We start from the raw sequence: 23,766 nt of genomic DNA on the forward strand, positions 1-23,766 counted from the left end.
ATTATCCGTCTCCAGAAAAGGGCTTTACGCGTTATCATGCCTTCCAACTGGCGCCAGGCAAGCCATCCACTCTTTCAAGAACTGAAAATACTTCCATTTACGCATGTTTTTCGATTAAAGGTGTGTATAATGGTGTATAAGATTATTGGGAACAATTGCCCCCTTACAATCAATCTGTTTACTCTGCCAACTTGTAGCACTAAGAATACAAACAACCTTAATTTTAGTCCCCCTGTAATGTGCAACATCTATGGCCAGTGCCTAATCAGTTTTATGGTGGACAAATATGGAATACTACTCTGCTTGATGTCGAAGTATCCAAAAACTTTGACTTTTCTGTGAAAAGATTTGGTTTGGTTTATTGGGGTTTAATGTCCCGAAGCGACTCTGGCTATGAGGGACGCCGGTAGTGAAGGGCTCCGGAAATTTCGACCACCTGGGGTTCTTTAAAGGGACACTGAGGAGAAATTGAAGTTGACTTGCATCGACAGAATACCAGCTCCTGATTACAAAAACGCCATTCATACTGACAACAAAGCTCTTGTAACATAGAAAAGAGCAAGAACCAAAATACAGGTATCGCCGCCACAGGCCAAACTCGCAAGTACAAGCTTCATGACGTCATAGGACAAAACAGTGTTGCTAGAACCAATAGTTCTAGCAACACTAGGACACGAGAAGCCACGAATCACTGAGGCGCAGCAAATGCATGCGCAAATCTCCTTGACGTCGCCAGATGGCGCCACATACCCGACAGCTACGCGCGCTCCTGCAGCGCCGGGACCAATCAGCGCCTGCTCACAGCGGTATGGGGGCTCCCGGTATTCCGCTAACGGTAACAAGGTACACGGTATGCTAAAGGTGTCTATTTGCGAGAACTTCGTTGACGACTTCGAGAACGGGATCCATTGTAACGCTGGCAAAATGCCGGTGCAAACGTAAACGAAGCGACGGCCCCAATAGCCGATAGATGCCTTCAACGTGCGGCCGGCGGTAGCTTTCTTTTCGGCTGCTGCTGGGCCGCACTGCTGGCAGCCAGAAATCACGGAGTCTGCGTTACGTCATGTGCACGTCATGTTTCACGTCACTTGGTCCTGTGTCGTCATAGGAGAATCCCAAGTTTGAATCAGAGCGGCGGGAAAAACTTTTTCAACTTCGAATCCAAATTTATTAGAAATAAATGCATCTTTCGCTGCCGGCCAAGTGGCAACAAAGCCATGAAATGCCGAACTATCGGATTTTGGTATAAAAAAAATATTAATAGAGCTCTCCTCAGTGTCCCTTTAACATGCACTGACATCGCACAGTACATGGGCCTCTAGAATTTCACCTCCATCGAAATTCAGCCGCCGCGGCCGGGATCGCACCCGCGTCTTTTGGGCCAGCAGCCGAGCGCCGTAACCACTGAGCCACCGCGGCGGGGCCTGTGAAAGGAATTGTTCTTGGTAATGTATAGTGACATGCATAGCTCCCAGTCTTTTTCCTCTTGTGTTTCGCTTGCCTGACTTTGTGTCTATTTTATCTTGACACTGCAGTATTTTTTTTTGCTGCCAAGTATGTATGACTATGGGCCCCAACCAGCTTCGGCTATGGGTCCTACAGGTTTTGGTGTACTGTATATATGGCGAATAAATAAAATAAATGAAAATAAAAATGCTTGCTTCTGTGAAGCTTGCACATATTTTTAGGTAGGGGTGTGCGAATATTCGAAATTTTCTAATATAATTCGAATATTATATTTTTATTTTAGTATTCGTATTCGATTTGAAATCCAAGTATTCGTGTTGTTTCGAATATTCGACACGACGCGAATATTCGTATCTAGCCGAATATTCTATTGCGAGCACCGGCGTTCATTTCGGTCCGCAAGTCCTATCGACAGAGACATGACAACGTGGCGGCGCCCATAGCAATGCGTAACTTTGGGTCATGCAGTAGCCGACTGCGCTGGTGGCTATACCTGCGAGCAGGTATAGTCAGAGCTGTGCACGAAATATCTCGGAATATGTGCCAGTTCAGCGCCAATTGAGAGGGCATTTTCTGTGGCTGGAGAAGTCGTTTCAGCTAGAGGGGAACTACTTCTGCCTGACCATGTGGAGCAGAGGTTTTCCTTCACGACAACCTTTTATGTTCATCCCAACAACGTGCTTTTGTGCTTATGGAAAGCTAGCCTTGATCAATGCTATGTACTAGCCATCTTCTCTGATATTTCCACTCTTCTAAGAACAATGTTCGAGACTTTGATACTTTTTGTGCAGCCACACACACCTTTTGTGCTCATTTCATCACTGATAGTTGAAATGAATGCTGAAATAAATGTTTTGTAGTCGTTAAATGCGTCTGTCCTTGATTATTCGATATTCGATTCGATATTCGGAACCAAGTATTCGTATTCGATTCGTATTCGAAAAATTTGATATTCGCACACCCCTATTTTTAGGTTTTGGTTTTAACAAAGGGAATCTGATTGTCACGGAAGCACATCGATTTCCTATTTATTGTCAAGGCAATATCTATGCAGAAGTTTACTTTCTTATAATTTAAAGTTAGCATCTCTGCAGATGAAAGTGCGAAATGTTTTCATCTTCAGAATAACAGTCTGTGGGGCGAGTTGGCGTATGGTGCAATGAACGACGGCGCAGTGACAGTGTACAGGAAAAGAACAGCACATGTGCATTCTACCAACTGTTTATTAGACAGAAAGGAGGCGTATTTATATTCCTCAGCTCAAGCCTATGACGCAGCACATTATCGCTCTGAAGCCAGCCAGTGACAGGCAGTCAGCATGAAAACAAGACAGCACACATGTAATCGCTGAACCCTTTCTTATCCCTTATTCTTAAAGGGACACTGAGGAGAGCTCTATTAATATTTTTTTTATAGCAAAATCCGATAGTTCGGCATTTCATGGCTTTGTTGCCACTAGGCCGGCAGCGAAAGATGCATTTATTTCTAAGAAATTTGGATTCGAAGTTGAAAAAGTTTTTCCCGCCGCTCTGATTCAAACTTGGGATTCTCCTATGACGACACAGGCCTAAGTGACGAGAAACATGACGTGCGCATGACGTAACGCAGACTCCGTGATTTCTGGCGGCCAGCAGTGCGGCCCAGCAGCAGCCGAAAAGAAAGCTACCGCCGCCCGCACGTTGAAGGCATCTATCGGCTATTGCAGCCGTCGCTTCGTTTACGTTTACACCGGCGTTTTGCCAGCGTTAAAATGGATCCTGTTCTCGAAGTTGTCAACGAAGTTCTCGCAAATAGACACCTTTAGCATACCGTGTACCTTGTAACCGTTAGCGGAATACCGGGAGCCCGCATACCGCTCTGAGCAGGCGCTGATTGGTCCCGGCGCTGCAGGAGCGCGCGTAGCTATTGGGTACGTGGCGTCATCTGGCGATGTCAATGAGATTTGCGCATGCATTTGCTGCGCCTCAGTGATTTGTGGCTTCTCGTGTCCTAGTGTTGCTAGAACTATTGGTTCTAGCAACACTGTTTTGTCCTATGACGACATGAAGCTTGTACTTGCGAGTTTGGCCTGTGGCGGCGATACCTGTATTTTGGTTCTTGCTCTTTTCTACGTTACAAGAGCTTTGTTGTCAGTATGAGTGGCGTTTTTGTAATCAGGAGCTGGTATTCTGTCGAGGCAAGTCAACTTCAATTTCTCTTCAGTGTTCCTTTAACTAGGTGACCGCAAGTGGTCCTCCATATGCACAGAGTGGCACACAACCTAAAGAAGGTTGCAAGCCAGTATGACATACCTGTCGTGTTTTCCGCACTCAGAAAACTGAGCTGGTTAGGTTTGCGGATTGGGCAAAAAAAGAAGAAAGCCCCAGTGGGAAAAGAGTCATTGCAGACCTTTGGTTTCTTGTGCCGTCGGCGCGGTGTGCGGGATCCCAATGACATGTGGAAAGGTCTGTATATGCCGGACATGTCGGTGCGTCTATGACAGGGCACGGGAGCATGAGAAATCACTAGAAGATAGGGGGGGGGGTCGAGTTTGCCACCCCACTCTAAAGGCCCGTTCATACTTGCCCAAAAATCCGGCGAGCGAAGCGGATTCGCTCGCCGCAAAAACAAGGACCTGTTCTCACTTATTCACGCGCGAGTGAGGCGGATCCGCCGTGCCGCTGCTGTTTCTAGCCTTTCCACACCGCTTCGCTGATAGCGGCATACACAGATATAAAGACAAAAGAGCATAAATTTACGCTGTCTACGTACCATAAGCGTATGCATGCTTACGTACGTTAAACGCAGGCGCATTCTCACTTTTAGTTCAGCGTATGCTAGCACAGACGCCAAAATAGACTTTACCTATAGTGGCGCCATCTGGTTGTCAGGGCGGGAACCATTACTGTCAATAAACCGACTCTGCTGTCAAGCCTAGAAGCGGCAGAATCGTCATTCTGAATAAAAAAAAATAAAGCAAGTTTATCACTTATACGTCTTCGTAGAGGCGAGATGAGACGAAGCGAAAGACCTGTGCCGCATTTCTGGCCAGTGAACGCACTGAAAAAGGCAGCAACAATGAGAATTCAATCCGAAGCGACGGGTCCGGCTTCGAAGAGCGCCGCCATGTTGGTCGCCGCGCGGCGGAAATGGGTCCAGCCCGATCGCCCTCGCCGCGCCGCTTTCCGAGTCGCTCGGCGTCAAAAGCGGCCGAATCCGCTCGCTCGCCGGATTTTTTGGCAAGTGTGAGCCAGAGCTTAGCAGTATTAATATCCTAGGCAGGAGTCACAATCAGGTGGCACATGAAATTATTGCAGCCTTTTTGATCAAAAAGAAGGGTAACCCGTGTGTTAGTTACACCTCACACCTCTGTAGCCGTTTGAAGAAATGAAATTTCCTATCTTGAAAGTTGTTATGAAGGCATGTGCCACTCGAGATTCCTTCCTTTCATGTCTAGCGTTCAGTGCACTAAATAATGGGTGTTGTTTTTGTGGTTTGTTGTGGTGGATTTAGTTGTTGCTGGTTTTTGGTGTTTTTTGTCTTTTAGGTTTCTGACTGTTTTTGCTTCGAATGTGTGACACTGCTTTTGCTACGAATGCTATACACTGCATTTGTGAGGAAAATTTTTATTCCTTTCTGTGGTTTCGAAAACCAACCATTTATCAGAGGCTAGTGTACTTTATGCGCCGGGGATAAATCTGCTGTCTTGCTTTCATGCTGATTTCATGCTGTCACTGGCTGGGTTCGGAGTGATAGTGCACTGTCGCATGCCTTAAGCTGAGGGTTATAAATATGCCTTCTTTCCATCTAATAAACAGTTGGTAGTGTACGCATATGTTCTTTTCTTGTGTCGCTGTCATTGCGATGCCGTTTATTTCGTTTCCAACACTAGTTCACTACTGTGCAGTATTAACAAAGGGCCACCCACACACTTGCTGGAATTCTGCCCACTGCTCCCTCAGTATTTTTTCCTGTGGCTCTGTCTCTGCTTCTGCGCACTGCTCCGTGCATGACGCAGAGTGGAACATGGCTGCATGTGTGGAACTCACGATGATGTTTTATTGCAGAACCTTGAGAATGTGGCTGCATACAACTCCTCTCCACTTGCTAAGTAGTGAACATGCAGAGGTGGAACCACAGGGGGCTAGATGCGCTAGAAAGAAGTGCGTGTTCTTTTTGTAAGGCAGCGTGATAGTGAATGAGCATTTTTGTCTTGTGGCGTAAGGTGAACTTTAAAGGCTTTTTTTTTTTTGGCTTTTGGGTTGTTTTCTGTCTGCAGTTCTAAGTTTCCTGGTAAACAGTTTTAGTTTTGCGCTGCCCTGATTGTCTGTCGTTCATGACTGTGCCATTCTTCACAACACTTGTGGCATTACTAAGGCCAGCACTGCACTCATTACCAATGTGTTTGCTTTTCCAGGCCGCCTCCAAAAGTCTTGAAGAAGCATCGGGAGACAATAGCACCCAAACAGTCGACATCAACTCTACAACGGCCCAAGACCAGCCTAGGTGATGAGTATGTGTTTGGCCTGCACCCGGTGCTGCTGGCGCTGCGCGCTCGCCGGCGCATCCTGTATGAGCTGTACATCAGCGAAGGAAAGCTATCGAACTCCGAGAGGCTGGAACACAGCCCCTTGATGCTAGAGATCCTGGATGCTGCCAAGGAGCAGGAGCTGACAGTCAGCAAGTGTTCTCGGGACCGTCTTGGAAAGCTTTGCGGTGGAGCAACCCACCAGGCAAGTACAGCAGGTTGCTTGTTCCCCTCCCCAAGTGTAGGGTAGCCAACTGGGCATCGCCTGGTTAACCTCCCTGCCTTTCCGTCCATTTCTCTCTCTCTTGTCTGTGTGATTGTGCGTGCATGTGTGTGCATGTGTGCTTGCACGTGCGCACATATCAGCAAAGTGGCATATTTGTAAGAGTTTGTGAAAATTAGCAAGTTTCGAATACTGAATCGGATGTTGTCCTATTTGATTCTCTGAATGAATTGTGGGATGTAGGTTGAAAATGGTTTAAGGATATGGAAATATGTTCCCAAGTTTTTGAACAGTAGTCCTGAAGAAATGCTGTAGTTTTTTTACTGCAAATGGTTTGAAACGGTGCTTACTTTGATACTGCAGGGTGTATCAGTGCTGCAACATGGTCAGTTCGTGAGGCAGCATTCGTAGTGCTCATGCATGGCCGCCATGATTGCACACTGCGGCAAGGTTTATCTATGTCTAACGCACCCTGCTGTGACCCCTGATCTCGGAGGCCGGGCTCGCAGCTTGCATCTACTCTGCTAAAATTTTGCAGGTGTTTATTCTTTGGGATCATCAGTGGTAGTATTTTATTTCCCTGTGTGTGAGATACGATGGCATTGCATTACTCTAGAGCCCTGCATGATGGAAGCCAGCAGTCACAGAAACTAAGGAGCGTAGGGGATGTTTTTTTTTTTCTTTTCATGAATGGGATATGAATATGGTAGTCATTATTATTTTTCAAGCTAACTGATTAGAAAGTAGAAGAAAAAACATGCCGCCAGTGGGGTCCGTGCCCATGACCTCTAAATTTTGCGTTCGGTGCTATAGCAATTGAGCTATGGCGATGGCTGCCCAATCTGCTTTCGGGCGTATCCATGTGTAATGTAAGTGAACCTTGAGAGTGTTCACCAGCGCCACCCTCGTCTATAGCGGTGGACGTAGTGCGTCCTGTATTACCACAAGTGCCACGTAGGAACATGGTCGAATGGTGAGGGCGGAAGCTCTGTGAGAACCCTCTTATGCTACCTATCGCATCAAGACTGCCAGATCCAAGGCCCTCATTAACTGTTGAGCAGACAGCGGAAGGGAAAACATCCCCTTCCTTCTTCCTTTATGCATGTCATAACAAGCCCTTCTATCACCTTCCCTCACCTGCTCAATAGCTAACGAGGTTCTCAGACCTGGCAGCCTTGATGGCATAGGTAGCCTAAGAGGGTTCAGCAATAAGAAACAATGCTTTTGCGGTCAAAGCACCTAAGTAGTCTAAGGTGCCCTCCGTAATTTTTTATGCATTTTAAAGCATTCTGCTTGATGTAATTGACAGAACAGCCCCTAATGGACGTCTTTGCTTACCCAAAAGTTACTGAACATAAAAGCGAGAATGCAATGCATTTGCTTTACTACAGTTTTAAATATCTGTTTGTTTTCAATGGGAGAGGGGACCTTACAAGTGTTTCTTGGCATTTTGAAGTATTTTTATGAGTGCAGTTTCACTTTACGGGATGTGGTAGTAGTGGCGGATCAGTCTGTGATCTTTCTGCCTTTACTGACCTTGGAGGGCCGCATCTTCTGTATAATTGTAGTTAATGCATAGCCTTTACTGTGTTCTTTCACTGCTCATCGAGCAGGTATGGTTTCTCTTAGTGCGGCATTGTGGGGTTTGTTTTCCCCAGGCATCACTCTCTGTGTGTGTGTGTGTGTGTGGCTGATAGTGTAGCTGTGATAGTGCTTTGCTTTCTAGTCAGGTTTTTAGTGTGGTCGTACTATTAGGAGCATTTTCAAATTTCGGGCACACGTGCGTACATTCCTGAAGCCTGCTTTGTGGCAGGCGGCCTTCCTCTGGCCTTCCAGGCAGAGGCCTGCCAGAACAAGCTGGGTCTCAACCCAACCTTTGGCAGCACCTGCTATAAGCAGGGCAGTGGTGCATCGCTTAAGGGGGGATGAGGGTCTTGAAAACTTTTTTTTATTTGTTAACATATCTTTCTGAAACTTAGCACCTGAGTGTATCATTGAATGCTGATTTCAAATATGCATTTAGATTTCAAATATCTCAGCTGAAAGGAAATATATGGCAAAATAAAAAATCCCAATTAGGTCATTTCTTACGGGCCTTTTTAGAAATTTATCAGTTAAATAAACATTTTTAAAGAATAAGCAGACATTTCCAAAGGCCCAAAGCACATCCTAAAGCTAACAGAATGTCTACAAACTAATTTTGTTGATCACAAATAAACAACAAAGTTGGAAAGAAAAAATGACGTGGCAGTAATTAGCCCACCCTTGGCCTAATTGCTCATATATTATGTTTAAAGAAAAAAAGAAAGCTTTAGGATGTGCTTTGGGCCTTTGCAAATGTCTGCTTATTCTTAAAAAATCATTCTTTAACTGATAAATTACTATAAAGGCCCGTAAGAAATTACCTAATTTTAATGTTATTTTGCAATAAATTTTCTTCCAGGTGAGATATTTGAAATCTAAATGCATATTTGAAATCAGCATTCTATGATACACCTGCATGCTAAGTTTCAACAAGTTATGTCGAAAAATAAAAAACAAGTTTTCAAGACCCTCATCTCCCCTTAACTGCTGCCCCGCTGTATCAGGACTCCCAGGGATGTGCCGACTGTTGCGTTGGTCAGAGAAAATGGCAAAAAAAATTCTCTCGTCCTAACTGCCCACTTCTTCGGGCTCTAATGCCACACAGGGGTGGCACTTGGCAGTCGTTTTCGTTTTGTATTACGTTTGGGTGGAGTACTCGCCTGATTCGATCAAAATTAAATGAAATCTCTCTCGTCTGTGGCGGCAAACCAAAACAGAAAGCTTTTGCAACAATGATGCCAGTAGCGCCATCACGCGCCCACCGGGTGAAAGAGCACTCTACCGTGTAGGGAGGCTGCGGAGAACCGCGCGGGAGAAGCGCAAGGTATAGGAAGGGGGGGCAGTCAGGTGCAAACAATGTTTCCTGCGACAAATTTTGATGCAGTAGTTGAGAATGTACTTTCAAACCACCCACGCAGCTGCTTTCTCCACCTTGCGTTTCGTTGTAGTCTGAGTGGTAGCTAACGGAAGAGTGCTCGTTTCTCCGGCGGGTGCAGGTGGCGCTACTGGCACCACTCTGCGAAAGCTTGTTGTTTGGTTCTGTCGGCGCCGCAGACTGTGGAGAATTACAATTAATTCTGTACGAATCGGGCAATTACCCCATGCAGATGTAATATAAAACGAAACAGATTGCCAAGTTCCACCTCTGTGTGAAGTTTGAACCTGAAAGAGCAGGCTGTTAGGCCAAGATAATTTTTTTGCGATTTTATCTGATTGACACAGCAGTCGGTAATACCGTAAAGTAGACAATGACCAATTCCGCATATATGGACATAACCCATTATCGCTATCCGAGCAACTGCCTTCCGTGAACACTGGGCCTGAACATTGAAACCGAAGTGAAAACCGGAGTACTAACGTACCGAGTTGGCATTTGGCCTAACTAAATAAATTGTCTTTTTTTTTTTTTTTTTGCAACTGCCGGGTGACACCTCGTTGTCTAGAGCCACACTGTTATCAGCATTAAGCGAATACCTGAAGTGTGAAATAGATTTGCATTAGGACCAGCGGCATCCTCGGTCCGAGACTGGTGCAGCTACTATTTTTAGGTTAGCTCGACTTCTTGCCCTGTTACTTGGTCGAATACAGAGTTCAAGGTACATTTCTCTTTAATTTGAGAAAGGTATGTAGCTTCAGGTGGTTGTTGAACATAATGATTCCCTTGTTGAAAGTCACGCGCTGTGTGCATTGCCTTTTGTGAGTCCCAGCTGGGGAAATCACGAACTGTTCAAAAGGGTCGGGGTTTGTGCTGCACGCAGGGTGTGTGCCTGGATGCGTCGAAGCTTCCTGTTACACTGGGCGATTCCTTGTTAGACAAGCTGGATGATCGGTGAGTGTTCGCAGAATCTTATCTGTCTACTTGCCGGACTTTCTGCCACCGTGAAGGAGTTAGCACGAGGGAGGGCAGAGAGAGGACAGGGCTTCTTGGCAAAATATTCAGAAGCTATACTTGACAGTGTGCGAAGGCTTTATTAAAATGCCGACATATTTAGTGCCGACGAGGCGAGCTTGTCCAATCTGGAACCGGAGAGGACGTTGTGTGTGAAACACCAGGCATGCCAGGGAGGCCAGAAAAGCAAGGAACGAGTGACAGTGCTTTCGAAGCGATAGCTTCACTTCAAGCCGTCAGCAAGGCTGCGCCTCAGCCGCGTCGGTGCCAGAGAGCATAGCCGTTGTCATGGCAACCGCCGCAGCTGGCATGGGGCCTTGTCTTGCCTGGCACTTCGTGCAACGTACAGAAGAGACCAAAGATGAAGCTACCGCTTTTTACCGGGTTTAACCATGCTAGACCATCAGCCAGTTTTTTTTTCTACAACGCCGACGGCTTGGAGAAGCTGCAGCTTACAGTCATCGGCAAGTCCAAGCAGCCGAGGTGTTTCCGATCGACAGGATGTTTGTGCGTTTTGTACACAGGGAACCGAAAGGCCTGGATGTCTGCAGATTTATTTCGTGTGAGTTCCTCACAAACCTCGACCGTAATATGGCGTCCAAAAACTGAAGCATTTGCTTTTTGTCGACCAGTGTTCTGCCCACCCAAAGCAAAGACTTGCTACATCACATTCAGGTTCCTGTCAACGAACACTACCAGCCATCCAACAACGAAACTGCTGCACAGTTTTGCGCGTTTCAGAGGGGGCTGGTCAGCGACATCGAGGGCAGGAAAGTGCAGAAGTGCATTACAGACTTTTTCGGCCGGAAGTAGTTAAGCATAACAAAGTTTTTGTTCATTTTATGTTGAAGTTGTCTTGTTTCGGATCATACGAATTTAGGATGATAGGAATATTTTGCGTGCTCCCGAGGAATTTGTATCATCGATATTCTAATGTAGTCGTGAATATGTACAGGCTCCTGTTAGGTGCGTGATGGTCCCTAAATACTAAATATTTCTCAAGTCCAAAATATAGGAGTCTGAAAAATTGGGTTGGCTACTGTTGATCACCACTGATGTTGATGATCATTTGGTGCCCCGCCGCGGTGGCTCAGTGGTTACAGCGCTCGGCTGCTGACCCAAAAGACACGGGTTCGATCCTGGCCGCGGCGGCTGAATTTCGATGGAGGCGAAATTCTAGAGGCCCGTGTACTGTGTGATGTCAGTGCACGTTAAAGAACCCCAGGTGGTTGAAATTTTCGGAGCCCTTTACTACGGCGTCCCTCATAGCCTCAGTCGTTTTGGGACGTTAAACCCCAGTAAACCAATCATTTGGTGATGAACTGTTGATGATTATTTTTGCTCTTGGCAGGTGGCATTGCAACTCAGGCTTTTGCGAGATTTAACGATCAGACATTTTGCTCTATTGCAGGGACCTGGAGACAGACTATGGCAAGCCCCTCTGGCTGTACATGGACAGAATACAGGTGAGTGAGCTGGTGACAACTTGTAGTGCTGAGCTGGAATGTTGATGGATTGGATGGCAGCTTCACCATAAGGCCACCGCCATGTGTTTTCTTGGCACAATTTTTTTAAAATTGTAGAACAACAAGCAAGTTTTCCAGGTTGCCACGTTTGTCTTTATAGATGGGAAGAAGCTGCAGTAATTTTGCAAATTCTTTTTGCTAACAAAGACAGCTCTTTCTCACGTTGCCTGCCAGGTTTCATTTACTTGCGAAATTCTGCATGCAGCCAGCGGATGTGATTGTTATGACAAGCTTTTAGCAATTGCATACGTGTGACAAATTGGGATGTGTAGAACTGTGTTCTGTGCAGAGCTGTACCATTAGCTTTGTGCAGGTCTGTACCATTAGCTTCAAATTCTTGACATTTTTTTTTCTAGATGGTTGTTGATAGCCTCATTAATTCTATGATTGTCCTTTGTTATTAGGATGGCCAGGTTTACTAGGGTGAAACCATTGTTGCCAATATTAATAGGAACTTGTGGTTGATGCTTGAAGGAGGTGTTTTGCTGCGCTAGTGGTGACCGGTCAATTTTCTTGCAGGACCCAATGAACTTTGGTGCTGTTCTCAGGTCATCCTGTTATTTTGGTGTCCAGAAAGTCTTCACACCCAGTGCAGATAGGTACGCTTCCTTAAACAGCATTATTGTTTCAAGAGCATTGCTGTATTACTAGAAAACGGTGGTGTCTTTAGTCGGTTTGCCTGTTGACGCAAAGCAAGAATATAGTATAGGGGTGTAAGTTCACTTTTTGGGGCTGACTGACGTCTGACAGCATCGTCTAGTAACAAGGCAGACACGTTCAAGCAAGCACCTTCTGTTTTACTATTGCTTCTGTAGTAAGAGACAACACAGAACGCTTGTTGTCTAAGCTGCTAGGGGCCACTAATGCCCCTCCATCAGTGCTTCCTTTCTGTGTGGAGCCGCCGCGGTGGCTCAGTGGCTATGGTGCTCGGCTGCTGACCCAAAAGATGCGGGTTCGATCCCGGCCGCGGCGGCTAGAATTTCTTTGGAGGAGAAATTCTAGAGGCCCGTGTACTGTGTGATGTCAGTGCACGTTAAAGAACCCCAGGTGGTCGAAATTTCCGGAGCCCTTCACTACGGCGTCTCTCATAGCCTTAGTCGCATTGGGACGTTAAACCCCACAAAACCAAACCTTTCTGTGTGGAGTTATTTGGCTATCTTCTTGCATTTCTAGTGATATATGCAGTTTTAGCTCCTGTGTATTGGTGCGACGTCCGTAACATATTTAAAATTTTTCCATCTCTAGTCAGCTAGAGCGTTGTGCACTGAATGTGAAGCCCTCGAGTGTGGTCTCAACCCCTTTGAGGAGATATTATTTTGTATTCTTTTTTTGGGCGCATCATCATAATGCTTGTCAGCGTGCGGTGGCATCTGCATTCTTTCAGGATGGCCTCTCCCCCCTTGCACGGGGCAAGCATCAGTCTAAATTTGCTCTCGTTTGATATCAAACACCGTTGGAACAACCTTCTTGTCGTTTAACTGCACTAAATGACATTTTGGAAACATGGGTTGTCGGGAGGGGTTCTGGTTTGTTGAGCCAGATTCTTGCCAGCCAGAAAAGGCAGTTATTATAGTCATAGAACCAGACATGGGAAAATAAAAATTCTCCGACACTCTTGTCTATTGCCAGTGGGCTGAATTGCATGGAGAATGCCGGGGGAGAAACGATGCTCTCGCCTTGATTGGCTGCAACCCGGTATTGTTTACTTGAGCTTGTTTTTTGCTCCTGTCTTCTCACTGATTTCGCAGCTGCCGCCTGTCTCCCACAGTGAGCAAGGCAAGCTCGGGTGCTCTGGAACTGATGGAGATGTACGCACTGCAGGCGCCAGCAAAGTTCCTTATGGTGAGGGCATGCGATTTGCTAAAGAGGTGTGCCACAAAATAATAAAGAGGTCTTTTTTGTACTGTGTGGGCATAGTTGAAGTTACGTTAATCCCTGCAATAAGTTAGTGCCAAGGAATGTGTTAACAGCTGGAATGTGCGAATATTGCAACATACGAATTGAATACAGTCTTATAACGATACTGGTTATTACAATATATCGGCTGTCACAATGAACAGCTTTGGAATCATCAAATTTACTATGTATCCAATAGTAAAATATCCGTTTACTACAATGATGGGTCACCGCATTAACGGTTATAACTATTAAAATCGGCTACTGTGACGAAGCTTCAAAATGAAAAAGCGCGATTCACCCGAAAATGCAAGCGTCTGCGAGCACGCCAAGCGCATTTCGCTCCGCATGGGACCCTTCCTCCCCTCGAGACGAGTGGACTGCGCCCACGATACTAAGAGAGGAGAGCATTTTGATTTTCTACCCTTGCCCCCCTCCATGCTTCATCATATGGTCGCATCCCTGCAGCCGTGCTTGGTGGGTCAACAGCATCAAGAAAGGGATCCCGACCGAACGTCTCTTTGTGCGGCGTAAAGGGAGGCAGTGTGCGGGCGTGTGTCGCAGTGTTTATACGCATCGCAAGTGTGCGTGGCATGGCTGCATCACCTGTGGCGCTCCGGTTTCTCGTCGAACAATGGCAGATCCGTCTGCGTGCACCCTTCACCAGACTGCATGAGGCCGTTGCCAGCAAAAAGATCTCATTGGAGATGAAGCACAGCATAGTTGAGGACCATAAGAATGGCCAGAAGGTGTCGGTCCTGGTTCTGAAGTACAGACTGCCTCAACCGACAATTTCCACGATCATCCGCTCCGCAGATAAGCTGCTTCAAGAAGAATGCGCTTGTTCTAAGAACAACGAATGGAAAAGGGTCCGGCAGGGCGCCTACATGGAAGTGGAGAAAGCCTTTTTCCAATGGTTTCTCAGCGCCTGTGCACAGAACCAGCCCATTAGTGGGCCGATCCTGGCGGTGAAGGCAAGTCACTTTGCCTTTCTTCTTCATGAAAGGGACTTTCATCCTGGCAATGGCTGTCTGCAATGCTTTAAGGACAGGCACAGGATTGTATACAAAGCAGTCACCGGCGAGGAAGCCTCACTCGACATAGAAGCGAGACACCGATGGAAAGAAGCAACACTACCACATATCTTTGAGGAGTATGCTGACAGTGGCATTTACAACGGTGATGAAACTGGAGTTTTTTTTCCAGATGCTTCCCGCGAAAACCCATGCGCTTCAAGGAGATCCATACAAGGGTGGAAAGAACAGCAAGATGCGCGTGACCATATTTCTGTCTGCAAGTGTGGACGGAAACAATAGATCTCCTGCATTTGTCATCCCCGCAGCTTCCAAGGTGCCGGCAGAATCCCCATATGCTACCGCCACAGTGGTAAGGCGTGGATGACACGAGTGCTTTTTCATGAGTGGCTCATGGAATTCTATGAACAAATCGAATGCCAAAAGAGGAAGGTCGCCTTGGTCCTCGATAACTGCAGTGCGCATCATTCCATGCCAGAGCTTTCCAGCGTGGAAATCTTCTACCTTCCACCGAACACCACTTCAGGTTTTCAGCCTATGGATGCTGGCATTATCGCCGATTTCAAAGCCCTGTACCGCCGTCACGTCTTGAACAGGTTAGTGCTTGCCGTGGACATGGCTGCGCGGGGAAGTGATGAGCAACCTGATTTGAAGATTAGTCTACTGATGGCAGTTCAGTTCATCTTCGGCGCATGGTCCGAACTCAATGCTTCAACGGTGCAGAACTGTTTCAGGGGAGCAGGCTTCGTTCGGGGCCTCACGACTGCCGCGGGTGATGCTTGCTGAGCTCCGACCGGCGAAGGGATGCCAGAACTGTGGTCTGCGCTCAGCGACGATGCATCAGGACTGGACGAGTTTCTGCTTGCAGATGATAGAACGTAGAACGTAGAAGTAGAAACGTTAAGAGAACCTCGCTAACGAGGCAATCGTGGCAAATGTGCAAATGGCGGGCAACGACAGCGATGACGACGCCAATGACGACACTGCAGATGAACCTCTCCAAGTAGTGTCCTCACAGGAGGCCCTGCAGATGATTCAGTCCCTTTGGGACTTCGGTTTTTCAAGGGGCCTCCCACTTGAACACATCGAGCAATTAGATGCTCTCGAGACAAGTGTTCGTAAGCTTTCTGTGAAGCAAGCGGAACTCTCATATTATGGTTTTTCTCTTAACTATTGGACAACTTTTTTTTTCTGCTTGATTAAAATGCTTGAACGTTATCCTGACTGTATTTTTTGCCAAACCCAGTTATAACAATGACATTTTATTGACACTTGAGTATTCTTATAAGTGGGCTCGACTGTGCAAGTATGAAGAAAAAATGGCGTCGAATATCGAATATCTGTTCAGTACAAAAACTAATTATTTCAGAAACTCATAAGCATGCAGGTGTTGTTGCCCCCCCCCCCCCCCTTTTTTTTTTTTCAAAAGTGTATGGTTGTTGCAAATAAAATGAAGAAAACTAGACTGCCTCAGCTTTGTATAAAAAAATTATGATGTGCATAGAACTGCATACTACTTGATTAGACAGCATAACAGTATCCAACCTGTAGTGTAGTCATACAAAATGAATCGCATAAAATGACAGCACTGACAACAACAGAAACAAACATGATGGCTAATAAAACTTCATTAATTGTGAGTTCAGTGTACAGAAAGAAATCCCTATGTTATGCGAAGGTCCATTTATGAAATGCAGCCTCTGAAAAAAAAAAAAGAAACTGCCAGAAATTTGGCAAAACTTTATGAGGAGTCACCATCGCGCAAACGCTTGTAAGCTCGTGACGAGCGCCCAGTCTAAGTGTGCATGAGGAACAACACGAATGGAAGCAAGGGGGTAACGCACATTGGCGCAGGAACTGGGAGTCTGCTTCGAAAAAGGAAAAAGAAATGGCCAGCCATGTGCTAGTTGATGTTCCAAAGCGGTGCTAGGATTGGACTACCAGCGAATATGCGAGCCGACAGCTGCAGTTGCCACAGGCGAGCAGAGCTCAGAAACCAAAACTACGTGGCCAAACTATATTTTGGGCTAGCGGGAGGGGCTCTCCAAGCATTGCCATGCCTGCCATTACGCCTACTTAATAGTTGTGTTGGTTACAATGCATGATTACTTGTCTTGTTATGACACCTCGACTTGCCCCTTTGGGAGCCTTGCGCGAAATTCTGCAAGTAGGCTTTCCCACATGTTGTAGTTGACCAAAACGAGATCTCAGAGGTCATGCTCAGAGAGTTATGGAGGCGACAGGATGAATGCATTAGGTATTTAACACATTATGAAAGACTAAAGAAATGCACTTTTGCGTTGCGATTGTTTGAAGTGCGTCGTCGGCCATCTTGTACGCAGCACCTGTGGTATGTGGGAAAGCCCACTTGCGGGATTTCACACTTGGTTAAAGAGAAACTGCATAGGTTTTAGAAATCAACGAGCTTAAGAGGGTGTAATGTGAAACTTGCAGGTAAAGCATGCGAAGTCTTTTTGGGCTAGCACTTGAAATAGTGAAGTAATGGCCAATTAAAATCTGGACGCTCTTCAAGCTTCTCCGCAGCGCACAAAGCCAAGTGGGGGTGGGGGGGCACATGATGACCTCATCGAAAGTATCGGTACATTAGCAATGCACAAACACCTGCTTTGAAGGAAAAAACCACCACCACCGAAGGCAAACCCTGCCGAAAGTTGCTTGGCAGTGTCTAACGAGTCAGGGTTGGGTGTGGCTAACGACAGCGATAATTTGAAATCATACCTTCTGTGACGTCACGCTGAATTTCCCTGCACTCCTCTGGTGCATTGAGGAAAAGCAGAGTTCAATTGTCGATTACGTCACTATTTTAAATGCTAGTGCAAAAACACTTGGCATGCTTTACCTACAGCCTACATAGATTTGAATCCTTGAATATTGCGAAATTCTCAAAAAAGTGCTGCAGTTACCCTTTAAGCGTAGTGGCATTGGAATGCGATTTGTCCACATGATAAACGACTGAGAATGAAGGGAACAGGACCTTTGTATTGTTTTCCTGGAACCTTAAACTAGATCATTGGATAATTTGCCAACATATTGCGGTTTTGCCATCGTTGAATTTTTGAAAGTCTCCAGAGTAATGTTCACTGGCGAGTATTAGGGAAGTTTTGAATATTCGAATATTCTCGAATATAAATTTCGCAACTATGATTACAAATTGAATATCAAACATATTCGGTTCGTACTTAAAATTTTGAATATTTGCACACACTTCTAGTTTAACAGAGAATGATTGGCATCAAAATCATCACCAGCTCAATCATGTTCACACGTCTCTAAGTGTGATGTACGATGCCAGCTGCGACCTTCCTGTCCCATTATATTTTTAATCTGCTCTGCCAGTTGTGATTTTCGATGGACTTCAGCTTTATTCTCCAGCCTTTGAATCCAGACTTCTGCGTTTATGGATCACCGATTATCTGGCCTCCGCATTGCATGTCCACCAAGTCCGCATTTTTACTCTTAATTTCTACTAAGACATCCTTTACTGTTGAAATGATTGTGCGGTATTTAGAATAGCATCATCAGCTTCTGTCTTGTTTTAATCTTGTCCGCCACACACATTAGTGTATCCCCTCACAAACCTTTTTTAGGAGCTGAAAGCAAAAGGCTGGTGGATTGTGGGTACGTCGAGCTTCAACGAACGAGTGAAACGTGATGGCCCAGATGGTGGAGCTCACACTCTGACTTGGGACCTGCCGCCACCCGACAGGCCAGTGTTGCTGGTTGTTGGTGAGTGCCGGCTGGTGGCAGCCCTCAGAGTATCGGTGTGGGTGCAGTGCAGAGGAACGCCCCGGAAGCAGCGGTGGTTGCACCATTGCAGTAACCACCCTTTAGTACTCATGCTGACTGTCATGGAGGGGGCGAGAACGTCAACGTTCTCGCCACCTCCATTTTGCTCTTGCATACTGTGTGCTAAGTGACATAGCCTAGCAAACGCTGGGCCTGCTGCCATTGTGTGCTGGCAGCGCTGCACAGGATAGCGTACCTAACTGGCAGTCGGTATGTCGCAGCCTCCAGAATCACTGTGAGGGCCTTCAAAATGGTGCTAAAACTTTGGGGGAAGGTCCCCCTTTTTCTCAAGCAAAAGTCGCCTGAGCTGCTGTCCCTTCACTGTCTAACCTGCTCCGCTGTCGTAAGTTCACATCCCTAGAATGATATTTATGAATACTCCTCAGACATCCGCCTGCCATCCGGTAACGAATGTCCCTTGGACTTACACAGAATCTCCGAATGGGTATATCCAGATATGGATGTCTGTAGGGATGCCCTATGTACATCCGAGCCTGGCACTGGAGATTCGGACTTTACTCGGACCTACCACGGATATCCGTGGTTGACTGGGTTCGGCAACCAAGGTTGTGAAAGAATGATAGAGGGAACTTACTGGAAGAAGCGAGAGCCTCCAACTGTGCCCCTTCTCCAGCACATCCCCCTTACCCTGCGCCGCGCCAGGGATAGCTGTGTGGATGCGGCCGCTGTCATGTTATAAACGTGGTTTCATGGCCAAGGTTGTGCGGCTTTGTAAACCGTTTTCATGGGAATGAGGGACGTATCATTAACTCTTGTAAACAGAGGCACTACACCAGTTGCCAGGCCCATCCAGGTAAATCTGTCAAGTTTAATTTATATGTATTCAAGATGGGGCCTTGCATGGCAGGGAATATTTGGATGCTTATTGCAGCTGTGTTTTTGCGTCTGTTAGGTTGAAAAATGAACATTTGAACTCCGCAAGGCTTTGCTGGTGTCTTAGTCTGGAAAATCAAACTTTTGGACTCTAAAATATTAGTCATGAATATGTACATGTTCCTAAGAGGTGAGTGACAGTTCTTCAATAAAATACTAAATATTGCAATGCTAATACTAAAATACTAAAGACCACCGTTTCTCATTGGTATGGGGTTGCAGTTTTTTTTGTTTCCATTCTAAATTCGATGCATTCCTTTTATATCTTTAGGATTTGAATTCATTCTGCATTGAGTCAAAATATAAAATGGAAGGAACAGAAAACGCATGGCAGATAGTAGCTGGTCTGATTTTCCGGAGTTTGATGAGACAACCTCGCGTCCCTCATGTTAACGTGAATACATTCACAACCGATATTTCGGACTGCGTTGAGCCCAAAAGTTCGATTTTTCGATAAAAAGTAGTGCCAGCAATACTGTGGAGATTGTTTTTTTTTTAATTTTTTTTTCAATCCAACAGATGCGAGTGTCTTCATTCGAACCTGCTAGCTTGGATAGGCTTGGCTATTTGTTTCTCATTGTTGTCGCTCGAGTTTAGGGTACTTTATGGCTCGAGTCTATGGCTCTTTGTTGCCATGGAGGTGTCCTACAATGAAGACAGCGCGAACCAAGGCACGTGAATGCGTTGAAGACGGAACTGTGACTGCGTCCACTGCGGTTTACGTGATGCCACCTGTGGTGCGGAGCAGATGGGGTGCAGTCAGAGGAGCTTGCTTCCCTCTTAGGTTCCCTTTCAGTCTCTGCGACTGGCGTTGGCCCGTGAAACACTTCTCATTTCGAGCAGCGTCACCTGTGATGAAACTTGCTGAACTTCATTTTTCCTCTTTTGTGTCATACCGTAGCACTGGGCTTTGTTTTATCCAGTGTGTGTTTCGTTCTGGCTGTTATGTTTACTGATGCGCTTTACTGGTGCCCTGAAGGTCTTGCTGGCTTAACCTTCATGTGCTAATAGAAAGTTACACATGTCACTGTGCATTCGTTGGAACAAAATAGTCTAAAAAATTACGCATAGGTCTCATGTGCTTTCATAGGTGATCCATGAAGAAATACAGTTGCAGAAGCTCTGATTGGAGCGTAGCATTGGCATTGGGTGCAAGGCAGTTAGGTTGCTTTTCTTTGTTTTTTTTTTCCAAGTGCCAGGTCACGGCCGCTGCTTACTTCGGAGTACTTGGCGCCTAGTACTACTGTTCACAAAAAGGGGCTGCACTTTGTTTTGTAGCGTGAGCTACATTGGCCACAGTCTCGCCGTTTTTGCGTGCTCCCTCCTTCGACCATACTGCGCATGTGCGAGGAGCGAGTGATGTCACTGCACACAGCTGGCGTGCCTCGCCGTGCGTGCTCACCGCAAGGCACGCCAGCTGTGCGCAGTGACATCACTCGCTCCTCGCACATGTGAGAGGAGCGAGTGATGTCACTGCGCACAGCTGGCGTGCCTCGCCGTGCGTGCTCACTGCCACCGGCGCAGAGCCACGGGACGTCGCTGCTCAGGCTACGTATATCCTGGCATAGCAGAGCTAAGCCACTGCCAACTTTTTTTTCTTTTGCTTTCATAACAGGCTACGGTCATTGCATGGAGACCCCTTCTGGTTCAGATTCTGTGCCACAGATTTTATGAACGTTTTACTTGTGCGGCATGGAATGATGTGACCGTGGACACCTTGAACCATTCTTAAAATTTTTCAGTGCTCTCACTACTGCCCTTGCTCAGGCTTGCCTTGTTAGTGTGTGGCTTTTTTTCTCTGTACTTTTGGCTGTCGAGTAAGAGAAGGCAGTCCTCATGGGGGGAGCATGGCCCTTTTATCGAATGTATGTGACCCGTTTTTTATTTTTGCACTAACATGAGTGGACATTTTGTTTAGTTTCATGACCCTTCTGTCCTCGTATCATCCTGCCTCATGTGGTGCTTTCTGCAGGAAACGAGGGCCAGGGGATGCAGCCTGAGGTGTCTGCCCTGTGTGATTCCATCATCTGCGTGGCTCCCATTGGGGGTCAGGAGAGCCCCATTGGCAGCCTCAATGTTTCTGTGGCCACAGGTGTGTGCGTGCATGTGTTGACACACTGATTTACAGTAGTGGTTGCTTACAGAAGGGTGGATCATTTGAAGCTCTGTGCCTTTCTTCTCTTGTAGGTGTCTGATTGCACTTCAGTAATTGTATGTCACCTCCGTACTTCGTGGACTAGTGCCAGCAACAGGCAGTGCGTCCCAGTAAAGAAACCTGGCGAGGCTGACGAAGCTCAGTGAGAAGAGTGAACCATTGGCACCGATTATAAATTGTTACGTAATGAGTCATGCGGAAGAAATTTATTATGATAATAGACTTTTCATGCGCACCTGCTTGTGTGTATGTTTTCTTTCGAAAAATTTTTGCTATCCTGCAGAATCGCCCATTTCAGAGTGATCTCATCATCACATGGTCTAGAGAGGGCAACTAACTTTCGGGGGTGTGGAGTGGTGGGGTGGAGTGGAGTGGAGTTGACAGCATTTGGGCCCTATTTGTTACTAACCGCATGGATTGCACAGTTTCCTTGCCAGCTCCCTTAAATTGTACCTTACCTCATGAATTATGCAGCATTTGGCCAGTAGTACCGGAACTTTTTGCCAGTTTGTAGACAGTCTGCTTCTGGACAAGATGGTTGCATAATTTTGAACTTGTAGATTTATTTACTTATACACTGCACTTTACATGAGTGCTATGTGAAAAATTAATGAAGGATTTCTTGTCACAAAACCGTCTTTGTTGGTCAAAACTGATGTAACTGATGACAAATGGGTGTTTCTGTGTGACGTAACAGCTTGCTGGCATTTCTGTGAAATTTCCTCATCAAAAAAGAAAAAAAATCAAACCACTGCACAGCCCCGCTGTCAACTTGCAAGTAAGAATGCACCGTAAGGGTTAACCAGTCCTTGGCGCTTCGCCTTTTCAAAGAGTACTTGTGGCTATGCGCACCACTGGTTGGCACAGGATGTTCATGAGCACCACCTTCCTCTGGCGTCCTCCTTGTTTTTAGGTGCTGCGACACTCCCTGTGTCAAAATGCAGCTGTGGTGAGGGCAAAAATTTTGCCGACTCGGTCTGTTTCCTTCTTGCCGGTGACCTCGACACCACAGAGCAGGGTGAACTGTGCCGACTGACAGTGTGTGGGTGTTTCGTTTGCTTTGCCCAGGCATTGTGCTGCACCACCTGTCCCTGGCTCGGCGTCCGTGAGGGGAGAGAGGGTGACTCATGGTGCTCATCCCCACTTCTGGATTGGGTGTGTCATTTTGGAACTCTCTCTAAGCAGTGTTCCGAGCACCGTTTCCACCGCCTCTGCCAACTTGCAACACCACCAACTTCTTCTGCAACCTCTGTGTACAGTGCCTCTGAACCACATCTGTCACGTTTGCTAGCCTTGCACACAGTGCACACAGCCTTGCAAACAGTGGTGGAGGGCCTGTGTGGATCAGGCCATTTGAATATAGTATCTGTATCTGGAGATAGTATCTGGAGGGGAGATGTGGTTCTTAAAACTGTTTTTATTACTTTTGGAACAAACTAAATGAAACTTACCACTCATATTCAGCTTTTTGTGCTGATTCCAAATATGTAATTGGATTTTGAGTAGCTGTATTAGGTCAAGAGGTATAAAATTTTGGAAATCTATATTTAGCTTATTTGTTACAGGGTTTTTCGACAGCTTTCCTTTGTCAAAAGCAAGAACGAAGTGCATGGCTGGAATGCCAGACAGTTGTTGTAGCCAGTGATGCTATTTTTATTGTACTCAAAATGTTTCACATGCAAAAGAAATGAATACAAAGATGACTGCAACATTCGGACTGAATTTTTTATACATTAAATGGCAATTATAATTTGCTGAAAGATGTTAGAGCAAAATAAATAGCATCACCAGCTAGATCTATTTAATATGTGTACATTGATACAGTAAAACCTCATTTACCCGGATCTTGAAAGCTCGGATATTCGGTTAACTCGGACACGCACCGCAGTCCCAGCAAAAATGTGTGTAGTTCAATGGTGTTAAACGCTTGTTAACTCTGCAGCATTTAGCGGCGTATCGGTTAACTCGGACAATCCCGGCGAGAGCTATTGCAACGTCCATACTCGGCGGCCCGGACATTCAAACACCCCTAACCGACGATGAAGCCGGCACAGCCGAGGAGAGCCACGCAAACTGCAACAAGACGAGAAACGGCCGCGGGACGCGATGGATGCGATGATGATAGTGCGAGAGTGATCAGTGGCCAGGTGGCGCTAGCCACCACCCAGTGCACTGGTCGAGCATCCAGCAACCACTTAAAGTTTCAAAGGACGATGGGACAGCTTGCTAGGCTTACTTTATCACCGGGTCTACGCTCATGCTGCCCATTCCACCCACACTACGC

General features: G+C 46.3%; 1 protein-coding gene across 2 annotated transcripts in view; it reads left to right on the plus strand.

Moving 5' to 3' along the window:
- The window catches only part of LOC149363068 (rRNA methyltransferase 1, mitochondrial-like), a 37,258-nt gene extending 14,053 nt beyond the window's left edge, over positions 1 to 23,205 (plus strand). The window contains exons 3-10 of one of the 2 annotated variants that reach the window (XM_089573357.1): positions 5,864 to 6,179; positions 10,040 to 10,110; positions 11,582 to 11,636; positions 12,216 to 12,295; positions 13,445 to 13,538; positions 18,235 to 18,373; positions 21,300 to 21,419; positions 22,551 to 22,725. In XM_089573357.1, the coding sequence (XP_089429483.1) occupies positions 5,864 to 6,179; positions 10,040 to 10,110; positions 11,582 to 11,636; positions 12,216 to 12,295; positions 13,445 to 13,538; positions 18,235 to 18,373; positions 21,300 to 21,419; positions 22,551 to 22,591 (916 nt within the window). In that variant the 3' untranslated portion in view covers positions 22,592 to 22,725. Of the gene's footprint in view, positions 1 to 5,863; positions 6,180 to 10,039; positions 10,111 to 11,581; positions 11,637 to 12,215; positions 12,296 to 13,444; positions 13,539 to 18,234; positions 18,374 to 21,299; positions 21,420 to 22,550 lie in introns of both variants that reach the window. The other variant, XM_089573356.1, reaches the window with a different exon arrangement.
- Positions 23,206 to 23,766: the final 561 nt, after the last annotated feature.

Source organism: Amblyomma mixtum, chromosome 2 (assembly GCF_055824585.1).
Source record: "Amblyomma mixtum isolate Tamu chromosome 2, ASM5582458v1, whole genome shotgun sequence".
Taxonomy (NCBI): Eukaryota; Metazoa; Arthropoda; class Arachnida; order Ixodida; family Ixodidae; genus Amblyomma; species Amblyomma mixtum.